The 12909-nt window shown below is 40.2% G+C and overlaps 1 protein-coding gene across 2 annotated transcripts in view; it reads left to right on the forward strand.

The window, feature by feature from the left end:
* The window catches only part of LOC135496396 (C-Maf-inducing protein-like), a 51720-nt gene that overhangs the window by 16689 nt on the left and 22122 nt on the right, over positions 1–12909 (forward strand). For both annotated transcript variants that reach the window (XM_064785732.1, XM_064785733.1), the window contains exons 4-5: positions 1202–1273; positions 9278–9367. In XM_064785732.1, the coding sequence (XP_064641802.1) occupies positions 1202–1273; positions 9278–9367 (162 nt within the window). The remainder of the gene's footprint in view (positions 1–1201; positions 1274–9277; positions 9368–12909) is intronic.

The following is a 12909-nucleotide window of genomic DNA, read 5'->3' on the forward strand; positions in this document are numbered from 1 at the left end:
GACTCAGAACCATTTAGACTTTCAGAGAACTCTCCTGGGCATAGAAAACAAGACTTCTCCCAAGACCTCCGGCCTGGATAGGATGCTGAATTAATTGACCCTGCAGTTTGCAGGTTTCTCTAATTCTGCCATGAAGCTGGATTCCTAGAAACAGAAGTTATACAGATTCAAAGAACTTAATATGGGCACTGTTTTTTTTACATAGCCGAGGCACTCAATGGTAACAGCTGGGGTCGACTAAAATTCTCAGAAAAAATTTAATTCATGAAAATCTATGTACCTTCATTTTGTACCAAATGTACATCAGATTTAATGGTATCCAGAACCTTATTAAGGCAGGACTGTGAAAACAAATCCCCATGCATCCACTATCAGTAAATTTAATTTTCTGTCGTGGCACTTTCGTCTGTCAAAAGAATACGGTGCTGTCAGATATATGGCAATTAAAAACGTTCCTGCCAATATTCTTAACTGGCAAATTGCATGCTGTCGAAACACCATCTTGGGAGTTTGTCATGTTTATTGGGAAATAAGACTGGAGATTGGTCTAGCTATGCATGATGTTGCATCTCAAGTACTTGATGAGGCAAATTTGTTGTCGAGCAGATTTTCTGGATGAAACAGGAAATTAGGGTTGGGTTGGCCAGGGAGGAGAATCTTTAATGAGATATATATCATGAATATCTAATTAGCGTTAATGTGTGTTAAAGGGACTGTTCTATCAGGACACAAAGTAGCTTGAAATGGTTTGCTTCATCGCCTCCAGGTGCCAGGCTGGTAAAGTAAAACCTCTCTATTATTAAGGACACCCTTTGGACTATCATATGCTGTCCTTAATAGAGAGGTGTTCTGATTACAGAGCTCAGATTAAGTCCATTTAACACTTTGCTTTGCATCGAAGCCACCTGGTGGCACTGAAAGTTGTCTGAGCTAGAAAACGTTTAAGTGTTTAGAGTAAATATGTGAGAAAAAACAAACTGTTACGTCTCTTGTATGGATAATGGGTGGAACCCCAAACGTCTCTTGTATGGATAATGGGTGGAACCCCAAACTTTCCCAAGTACAGGTTACTTTCCATTGGGTCACCATATATGAAACGAATTTCATCCTGAGCACCCTCAAAATGGTCAAGTGATACCACCTTCCATGTCTGTCTCTATTAGGACTCTAATTTTCACTGACTTCAAATTTCTATTTTCAGCGACACATGCTTAAATATGAAAAACTACTAAAAAATACCCGGAGGCCAGAAGTATTGCTAAAGGAAATAACTGTAAGTACATGTACAAACTTCCATAAGTGGAATTCAATGTTGCTTCGTCAAATCAGATCATCTCAGTTCAATTGTGAGTTTTCTTGCTGGAAAGAAATGACGAAATGTTTGTCTGGTGTGTCAATCCCAGGCATAAGCTTATTTATAAGCATACTTGAGAAGATTGACAAGAAATCAACATCGATCTGGTACATTTCAAGTTAACTTCTGTTTGGTGGCTAGTGCAGTTGCTCATCAAAGATGGCAGTTATGTCGACCATTTTGAATAAGATGATCCCTGGGTAACTTGACAACCCGATGTCTGATAGACTTCATTGTTAATTTCCCACTGCCTCATCACAAAATTGTCGAACTCATATCTGTAACCTTATCAGTAGAATATTCACCAACATGTAAATCGCAAAAGGTGGACAAGTTGAAAATATCGCCCAGGAGGTATATGGTAACCATGACAACTTTGTGGGGACGATTAGTTGTGTTGGACCTGTCTCGTACAGCTAGGTGTTGACGTTTTTGTTGTGACCTTTAGGTTGACTATCCATTGGCTGCTCTCTTTAGGACTTATGACCTTGTATCCATTGTCTCAATAGCTTGTCCTCGGTACAACCAGGAAGTTATCGGCATGTGGTTCACTCTGTCACTGACGTCAGCAGGGTCTAGGACATGGATTCACGTCCAAAATGGATGCCAAAGTGGCGTCACTGCACAGCCTCTTTATGGCTCAGTGCAAAAACAGCAGTGATATGCACTCTCACCTCAAAGTAGAGACGGAAGAAAGAAGCATTATCAAGCAAAAATTATCTTGTTTTGCACAAGCGCTTTGAACAGAATCCTCTCCGAACATCCAAATTAGAGAGCACTCTAATTAGAGAGCACATTGATTTGTCGAAAATTCCTACAAATGTTAATTCCTAAAAAATCAAGTTCTAAAAATGCTATTAATAGTTTTGTAATTTTGACCCGTGTATCTTATTTCATGACCAATTAAGGTTTGTTCATTAAAAATGAGTTACATCCATCTTTTATTTATAGATTTGTCATGTTATGAGGTGTGTATGATAATTGCTCCCACCCCTTGGGAGAAAAGTCATAAAAGACGAAAAAACGGTCATCAGTATAATCAAAATCCTTTTTGAACAATGATTTGCTGGCGGTAAAAATAGAACAATATGTCATTTACGCGATCAAAGGCGGATCAATAGTTCACCTGATTCAGAAGTTTGGCGTCCATATATGTTGATGATTACACGGATATCGCCTGCAGGTTAGGTGTGGTCCAAATGGCGGCCATGTTAGCTGGATAATGCGTGGTTGCTGTGCGTTATATGACATCTGAGCCCGAGTTATGTTTTTTATTTGTTTTTCGCCCAGGGTTAGATTAGAATTTATGGATTTTCCAATCGATTTGTTGACGTCTTTTTAGGAACGGTCTAAACTCATCAGGTCATTGTTAGATCAGAATCAGATTCACATCGGAGGACAACTCACGACAATTTTCGGTCACGTAAACTTAATCTCGTAATCTCAACGAACTGACGACATTTAGGGGACGTGTCAAGTGTAGTGTGTAGATCTAGTGTTTAGCAGTCGATAACATTTTTCGGAAGTTGGAACTTTCTTAGAAAAGGACGTAATTTGTTGTTTTCATAACAGTTTCGGTTGCTCCCTGCTGGACGGGTAGTGTTCAGAATATTCTTTTAGAATATTGCTTTTCGTACCAGTCGAACTTTCGTTTGAAATATATCTGATTCTCAAGATTCGCTGCTGGATTGGCATAAATTCGGAACATTTTAATTCTAGTTCCACGATATTCATCACAGAATACCACTTTCGTTAGTGCCTCCTGTTTCACTAGAATAGTTTGTTCAATTTTCGTGATATTCAAGTCGGTGTTAGATAATAACCAAAGATGTCTTACCAACGGCTAAAAAACTCAAGGATGCGTGGACTTGACGTTAAGGACGGGTTGAAATCTCAACTAGCTCGTTCTGTATGGCCGGTCGCTTTCGGAGTGAGCACTGGGCAAAAGGTTAGTTTCACGTCCTTTCTACTAAAAAGCAGTATCAGTTTTCATTTAAGCCTATTGAGATCTTGATGTTGAACAAGCTGAATTGTGACAAGCACACCTCTAACAATTTTGGTCTTAATTGCTGTAAACTGCCATCATGATTACATGCGACAAAAATCACTAGTTTGTGGCAGTCGTTGCAAGTGATTGCGACAAGAATCTGTGATCATTATCAAACCCAGCGATTGCCTTTTATACCCGCAGACACGAGATATTTTGTCGCACACAGCAGCGATTACTATAGCAGGGCACAGCAGCAAATATTGCAATGACCCAACAGCTTCCTGTGCCTACACCCACATGTGATAAACTTGTTTGGTCTGCGAGGGAAGCAGAATGGGCTTGACCATGAAATCCAGGAATGGGAGCAGAGGGAATTACGCCAGCCTAGTTGAATGATGGATTGTCTCGGCTTTGAGCCTGTCTCTCTCCCCGGGTTTCAGACGTATGTTAGTTAAACCATCTACCTATACCACAGTGATTGATCGATTAGATCTGCATGGGGAGGAGCATGGGGTTGACCCTGATATCGAAGAATGGGAGCAGAGAGTATAGAATACAACATACTGGCAGAATGATGGAGAACCAAGCCATTGACAACATCGCCAAGGGATCCATATGTCAATATTTACAGTCTGCCCACTCTTCTGTTACTGATCTGCCCGTTCTAATTCAATGGGGTTCGGTTCCTTGATCGATGGTTATCGAAATGTGATTCTTCATATCCGATCGTAGTGGTTGCCAGGCAAATATTTTGTCTACTGTAAATATGATCAGTTTCGTATGTTTGAGTTTCCAACACAACAAAATACAGTGGAACCTCACTTAGCAGACACCTCTCTATTAAGGACAACCTGTCTATTAAGGACACTAGTTTTCGTCCCCAATTGGTTGTTACCATTCAATTTGACCTCTCGAATCAGGACACCTCTCTATTAAGGACAGCACTTGTCAGTCCCAACGGTGTCCTTAATAGAGAGATTCTACTGTATAATGCATGATACCAAAAAATTTCTGATTATTGTAAACAATTTTGTCTGCAGCCGTTTCATTTTTCCAATTCGGGTGGCATATGCTGAAATTTCACTTGCTAAACTTCAATTAAAATGCATACTTTTAGAATGTTGGAGCTTCACAGTCCAAGCATGCAGGCTGTGGAATAGCCTCAGTCCTGATCTGCAGAATGCAGTTAGTGAGCAAATCTTCAGACGGGGTCTTAAAACGCACCTTTTTCGACCTTGTTTTGGACCGCATTAGAGCAATTCTAAATTGGATTTTGCGGGTATAAATGTAAATTTATTATTATTATTATTATTATTATTATTATTAATGTGACAGCGAATGCAGAATGTAGTCTACCTCTATGTTAAAAGAAGCACATTTTTTTGCTTCACGGATATAACCCACAAAGTTAACCTCCCTCTTGTCGCTGGTTTGCCACAGATTGTGGCTGACTGAGCTTCAAATTGGAACTGAAAAATCATGTTGTTAAAGGGAACTGAAACCGCCAAGCCAGTTCGTTTGACCTCGTTTTCATTTCCCGCGTATCGGGTGATCAGAACGAGGCATGAATGAAACATGGCGCCTAGCTGTCAATCATTGAGTGACGTCACCACTATGGAATTTACTACGAAAACTCATGAATGAAAGATCGCATGACTCACGTGATTCTCACATGATTCTCAATAATAAGAAATTGAACTGCGCATGCTCGGGCACTGGGGGCGTAGCTACAAATCTGAACTGGGATAGGAAGTTGGAAGTTTGACTTTCTCGGGCGGTGAAAGTCGAAAAGTTGAATAAATCGCTCGGCGGTTCCAGTTCCCTTTAACATCACCAAATGATCTCGAAGGGATGAATCTTTGGTTCGTTTTTGCTTGGGTACTTATATACAGGTGGTGCCTGTGGGTGGGACAGATGTCAAAAGGTCATGGAGGGATGGGTAATGCGATCGGTTCTCATCTGCCGATTCGGATTGGAATGATCCTTTGGTGTTATTGTCGTGACAGGGAGTGCAAATGATATCACCGTCTACTCTTTCAATGAGGCTGTTGTCTGTGTGATCATATCAGGTCGCAATAGAGTGTTGACAACATACATTTCTTATCGCTAATCTATATCTCCATATCTATGATACAGCCTACTCTAGATAAACGATACTTCGCCTTATCACGACAGAACAGATGAATCATATCGTGTTGGCTGAATCAACACATCTATTGGGTGTAGACAGGTCGAGCTGGGATGATTTTGACCTTGACATTGGGTTTTAGAGTGACCTTGACATAAGGTCACAGAGGTTGAAATCAATTTCCTCTCAAAGTTGCACATTTATTTGCCCTAGTATTAGTAACTTCAAGTCTGATATGAAGACGTGTTTACCGAGCATACTCAAAAGTGAGTACTATTTCAATGTAAGTAGGTCAGAAATGTAGCCATGTTTAAAACAGGTGAGCACATTGGCCCCTTGCAAGGCTGTTTTGGCTCAAACATGCAACCCTTGGGTTATTCTCTGTTGTTGAGGTCAAGTGAATATCTCTCCAGACATACATCCTTTAAAAAAGCTTATTACAAACATACATTTGAGGTCACACACTGTCCTCAACATTCAGACTTTAAGGACTCGTATTTTCCCTCAAGTATTAAAGACAAAGCCTGATGATTGTTTTCACCTGAATTTGGCCTTAAATCACTGTGCATGCTGCATTTAATGCACACGAAATCCACATGGCATTAATAGCCTAACTGGAGACGTATGGTATCGCTATGGGCAGAGTTCTTCAAAGCAAAATTCCGGTAATGCAACCTTCAAAACACTTAGCTCCCAGGCATTTGTTTTGAGTTTTCTGCCCGTAAAGTGAACCATTTTTCTTTCATCTTCAAGTCTACTTTGATGTTCTTTCATGGCAAGTAACTTTCATTAGATTAAAGTTATGAATATATAATCATTGTTCTCGTGTTGTCTTAGTTTGATGTCATTAAAGGCCGGGTTAAAAATTTGAAAATTTGAATTTAAAAGTGAGATTTTCCCAGTATGCACATTTAGGAGCTTTAAAGCCGAGCAGGACACCCTCTCTAGGGACACAGGCTTTGGTCCCTAACTTGTCAGTGCCACTTCAATTGACCTCTGTAATCAGTACACCTCACTATCAAGGACAACACCTGTTCGTCCATAGGCTGTCCTTGATAGAGAGGTTATACTGTAAGGAAGATTTCTGCCTGTGACTTAAACTTTTTGCTTTCATCTTTGAATAAGCTTTGAAGGTGGAGATAAGTGTATGATTGTTGAAATCTTTGATGGGGTTGATGCCTCTGGCACTAACGCCCTGACTGAGGTGATCTTGTCTTCTTGCTTCCTCCTCAGGGCCATTGTGTCCTGCTCAAGGTGAACTGTTGTCCTTGAGATGTCCTTAGAGGTGAGACTGCCATAATGAAATCACTTCTGATGCGGAAATAGAGAGGAAGGTTGTCCAAGAGCTGAGCTTGAGATGATTTGATTATTTTAGTGCCAATGCCTCCTTTTGGATTGGCTTTTATGAATCTGGGCTGTAGTTTATAGTTGGCTTCCTGCTGGTATAATTTAAACACTCTAATTGAGGATCCTGAAGCCGTGCAATTGCCATTGCCCTCCAGAGATCGACCAGAAATAAAATTGCTAAAGCCATCTACCCTATCGAACCATTTCTTTCATGTCTACACTGACCACAACCCCAGGCAGAGGATTGATCAGCAGCTCTGTAGCGTATCACCCAGGGCCCAGTTACTCAGTCCGTGTTCAACACAAACACCAGTTTTAGCTTGACAAAGTCATATCCTTCAGTAAGCCCCGTCACTCACAACCAGGCCTTTGAGCAATCAGACCCTGGTTGTGAGCAGTGAGCCATGGTTGAGAGCGAATGGGCCTTGGTTGGCCAGTGGCCAGAATTATCTCACGAAAGCTACTGCAAACACTGTGTCTCTTGCAATCCGAGACATTACGTGTATATACATGTCTGTAAGCTTGTCATGTTACTGCCAGACTGATTGGATACAACATCGCAAAATTAACTGTAACCCATGCACTCTAACCTTTAAATAGTGGTTGCTGATACAGTTATCATGCACCAGTGGCTGTTGGGCTTGTGTACGGCTTCTGTCCATCTACCTTCTCTTTGATACAAGAACTAGTGTGCTTCTATTCAGTCCTGCATTCTTTTCTTTGATTTTCTGGACTGACATCCATTCGAAGGATGTACCAACCAAGGTCACAAGCAGTGTATCTTCTTATCTTTCTTGGTCACCTGTCTTCTGTTTATCTGCTCTGCTAAACTTTGGTGATAGGGCCGAATGCACATACCACAACTCTGTGAAGGAAATTCCTCTACATACCACAACCCTGTAAGGAAATTCCTCTACACACCACAACTCTGTGAAGGAAATTCCTCTACTACCACAACCCTGTAAGGAAATTCCTCTACATTCCACAACTCTGTGAAGGAAATTCCTCTACATATCACAACTCTGTAAAGGAAATTCCTCTTCATACCACAACTCTGTGAAGGAAATTCCTCTACACACCACAACTCTGTGAAGGAAATTCCTCTACATACCACAACTCTGTAAGGAAATTCCTCTACATTCCAAAACTCTGTGAAGGAAATTCCTCTACATTCCACAAATCTCTGAAGGAAATTCCTCTACATTCCACAACTCTGTGAAGGAAATTCCTCTTCATGCCACAACTCTGTAAAGGAAATTCCTCTACATTCCACAACTCTGTGAAGGAAATTCCTCTACTACCACAAAAAAACAACCCTGTAAGGAAATTCCTCTACATTCCACAACTCTGTGAAGGAAATTCTTCTACATTCCACAACTCTGTGAAGGAAATTCCTCTTCATATCACAACCCTGTAAGGAAATTCCTCTACGCACCACAACTCTGTGAAGGAAATTCCTCTTCATGCCACAACTCTGTAAAGGAAATTCCTCTACATACCACAACTCTGTGAAGGAAATTCTTCTAGAGTGGATGATAGGACATCTCTTATACTTGGGAATATGACACATGTCCAAGTGCATAAATGGCCACGTTTGTCTGTCAATAATACAGATTCTCAAAGTGAAAGACCTGCCAGTTGCGGAGCATTGTTACCAAGATTGATAGATTGGAAAGTCACCCTTCCTATGACCGACCTCTGGCATTTGGCAACAAGGGTATCAGTCATGTGTCCCATTGTATGCGTGACAGCAATGTCAGCTTCGAGTGGCCATTTTGATTATGGATTGTAGTCAGAGTGTCCTTGGGTGATGGATTAAGTTTCCCAATGCCCAGTACTCGTAGTTGGCGCAAACAAATTGCGGAGCCCTGTTCTTGTTGTTGACGTTTGATATTTGAGTCTGGTATCGAGAGAAAGAGAAATCTCAGTAATACCAGAGCCTTAGCGCTGAATTATTTTCTGGTCTTTCATTTGGGGTTTGCTGCCTGGTCATTTAGTGTTAGAAGAATATTATTTGTTAGAACACCTAAATGGTGTCTGTTGGACTGGCTCAATCTGAGTAGCCATAAACCAGTTCCATTGTTGTGCGCTGATTCTGGGTATGAAACTGTACTGTAAAATGTACTCAAACCATAATGGAGTGCACAATGAGATGTACTCAAACCATTATGTAAATGCACTGTGAGATGTACTCAAACCATTATGTAAATGCACTGTAAAATGTACTCAAACCATAATGGAGTGCACAATGAGATGTACTCAAATCATTATGTAAATGCACTGTGAGATGTACTCAAACCATTATGTAAATGCACTGTAAAATGTACTCAAACCATAATGGAGTGCACAATGAGATGTACTCAAATCATTATGTAAATGCACTGAAAAATGTACTCAAACCATTATGGAAATGCACTATGAGATGTACTAAAACCATTATCTTTCCTTCTCTTTCCAGAATATGATTGACATGTCATTAACCACTCCAATCCAAGATGCTTCAGTTTCACAGTTCCCTCTTGAACTTGTTTCAGAACTCTTACAGCAGGTAAGACCGACGACTCCGCTTTTATCTCTGTCATGAACATCATCGACCGCTCGAGATTCGCTCCAATTGATCTCTGATCTACAAACGGGTTGGAGTTGCCTCGGGTCCATTCACTAGGGGACCATCTCAAAGTACGATGATATACTTGTCAGTTTATTCCCTGAACCAGATCCTCCTTTGAAAAATGAAAAATGAAACTTGTATCAACAGTTTGGTAGATAGAGCATTCTGCTGGCATATCTCCCCATAGAGAGTTATAAAAACATGAGCTTGAGGACGTACAGCATGACATATAGATCTACCTGTATCTCCCCTCATTCCATTGGAAACAAAATGCTGCTTGATATGTTAGCACTGCATTGTGTTTTGTGATCACCTGAGTGGGGTGGATTAGAGACAGGTAGACTCGAAGTAGATGTGCTGGTATAGGGAGATGTGTACTGCCTCTAATCAACTGTTGCAGAACATTTGGGATGGTCCCTTACTTCTGTGGCTTTAAACACAAGTAGTCTTGATGTTAATTGCATGAAACTGTGTTGTGACAGTTGGCACCGGTTGTTCAAAGTTGGTTACTAAATCGATCGTTAAACTTTGTGTCAACCATTTAGATATGTTTGATATTCAACGCAATTAGATTTTGTTGGTACACTTTTCAACATCAGTAGGGTTCTTGGGTAGGTAAAGAAGGTCACAAGTCAACGAAAAAGGGAAATGTCTAGTAATTGGTGGTGCCAACAACTCTATTTCAAGTGCCGTGCTAGAGAGGTTCTCTGGCTCTCATTATAGGATTGGTGTCCGTTGTCATGTCTGCTTTCTGATTGGTCAAGAGATATCAGGCTCACCCTTATGGGGTGTTTTGGAACCAATCAATTTCCTTTTGAATCAATTTCTCATTCTGGTCGTCTGGAGCCGAGAGACTGGTACAACCAATTACTAGGAATTTTTCTGCTATTTTCATGTTCCTCACAACTTACATGTTACAAATTACATTCAGTTTCCTTTTCATTTATTTCATGTTGGTTGGTGATTCACTTCCCTTGGCCTACAAAACTGTCAATTTAGGCCAGCTTGTGCGCAGTTCAGCCAAGGTTGCTCACATGTAGTGAAGCTATCAAGGCTGTTGGTCTCCTTGCTACTTCGATGAATTACTCTTACTTTATATATTTAATCATTTTACCAATTTGATAGTGATGTCAGGAGCAGCTGAGTGAATCACAAATCAACCTTGCGCTTATTTCATTATCCTTTCATGTTACTCCATGTCATAAGGTAAAAGGTCATAGTGCAAGTTCTGTTACGTATTTTCAGCATTATTGCTGGAGATGGACTGAAATAATTATGAAATCTTTTTACATTTCTCGGTATTGGGTCATCGCTACTGGTTAGATTCAACAGCTGATGTTAGCGTTGTATGCAGTAACGCATCTAACAAGGCATGTTCAGGAAGATGCCAGAATGTCCATGTATGAGGTTTGTGTTGGTATCGCTTATCAAAGCACTTGGTGCCTGTGGTTGCCTGGGAGATGAACTGAATACTGCTGACCAATTAGTGGCTGACAGAACCCTGGCGATTACCACGGCTGTTCATGTTTTGGGCTTGTAGGTCAAAGCAGAGTTCTAGATTACTGTGGGCTGTGGGCATTTAAAGCCCACAAACTAGTGGGTGACTAAAACCTGGTATTAAAGTGGGAGTCTTAACTAAATACCATGGGCATTTAAAACTTACCAATTAGTTGGGGACTGAACACTTGTAATTACCATCGGCTGCCTAAGTTGAGTGCGTTAAGTACCCAGGGCGCTGTCCTTGATGTTATCCACCCAAGTAATGGCATTCAGCTGACAGGAGAATCAATCGCTTTGACTTTTCTGGTTACTTCTTCGAGATCGATATTCAATCAATTTAATTCATTTGCATGCCGTTCCGGACCATATTTAGACTGATAATCTGTCAAGTTTCATATCACTCTTGTTGACCTTTACAACCAAAACACGCTGATTAGTAACTCCTGCTGATTGTTTTGATTTTAAGAAATTATTGGGTGAGGCTGGGAAGGTTTAGTATAATTAGCTAAAAGCCGTAGGTGAAAGTTATAGTTTGAGTTAGAATTTTTCAGATTCTGTAAAAAATGTGCTCTTTGCAAAGATCGACGGTGCTGTTTGATACAATGATATGAAAATAGCAAGGTTTCTGGTTTAAAAATTGAACAAGGTCTGTCAGTCACTCGCTGTATTTCGGTGGGCTAATCAATCTATCTTGACATACACTGAAACTGTCGTGTTTATGGGGATTGGTCTGTATTCTGGAGTGGTAGGGAAGGAGAGTACATGGCATCCACTCTGCTACCCACCACACATAAGGACAAACCTTAGTATCTGTATACAATCTATCAACAAAATCAACTAAGTGAGAACTATTTACTGCACTATGACCTTTCACCCTATATCATTTATTCATATCATTAAAGTTCCTGATCACAAGTTTTCAATTCATGATATTCCCGATTATTGTAATCCGCCAAAGTTTTGTGTGTCCTTTATTTTTGTGTTTTGTGAATATTTCTGAAAAAAAAAATCAAATTTTCAATTTTATTCAATCAATTTTTTTTAATTTTGGCGGATTACAAATTTCTGGGTTAAAATAGACTTGATCAAATTTTGTTAATATAAATACAATTCATCTATGCCAGACCATGCTACATTCTATTGCTTGTCATAACTTGTCATCCAAATGTCACGGTATTAGTGATAATCAGTGATAATCAATATTATCCCTTGATGTTGACTCTGCATCCTCTTACCCTTAGGGTTGGAAGCAAATGTCACAATATGAGTGCGTTGTTTACACTGAAAAACAGGTTTCTGTGCATCGATGTGTTGTGTAAAGAGAGTTTGTGTGAATAAGTCGAGTAAATGCTTTTACTTAAATCTTCATGCACTTATACACAGGGCCTTTCTGTACAAAACTAAAGTAAAAGCATCTGCTGGAGTTAATTCATATCACTCAAGGACTTACAAAGCATAAAATAGATTGATACCTGATATGCTCACTAGATGGCAGGGTGAACTGAGTAGATCAGTAATGCCTGCCATTTTACACTGCTCTCTGGTCGGCCTGTTTCCTTTTTCATCGGGAAAATGGATGAAGTGTACATGCAGGCACTGTTCCAAAATGGCAGCCATGGCAGATCTGCTCATTTCATTCTTTAACATGTTTAATAAGGTGTGTAGATCGGGTACCGGTCTAAAAAAACTCGTAATATGGCTTTCAAAACAATATGCATGGTACAATTTCACGATCAAATGTCACTATGCCTGTATTATGTAATCATCCAACTGTAATCACTCCAGTGTTTTCCTCAACACAAATGTGGGGGTGGGGGGGGGAGTGGTACGTGTAATGAATTTTGGCATTTTCAGCTCGGGAACAAAATTTTAAGTGGAAAGATTTTTTGAAGAAGATTTATGGACAAAATGTGTATCTTCAAAGGCCTGGTCCACTTTTGACTTCAACATCGTTGTTTCCTGGTATGCACTGTTCTCAA

The sequence above is a fragment of the Lineus longissimus genome, chromosome 11 (genome assembly GCF_910592395.1).
Source record: "Lineus longissimus chromosome 11, tnLinLong1.2, whole genome shotgun sequence".
Classification (NCBI taxonomy): domain Eukaryota; kingdom Metazoa; phylum Nemertea; class Pilidiophora; order Heteronemertea; family Lineidae; genus Lineus; species Lineus longissimus.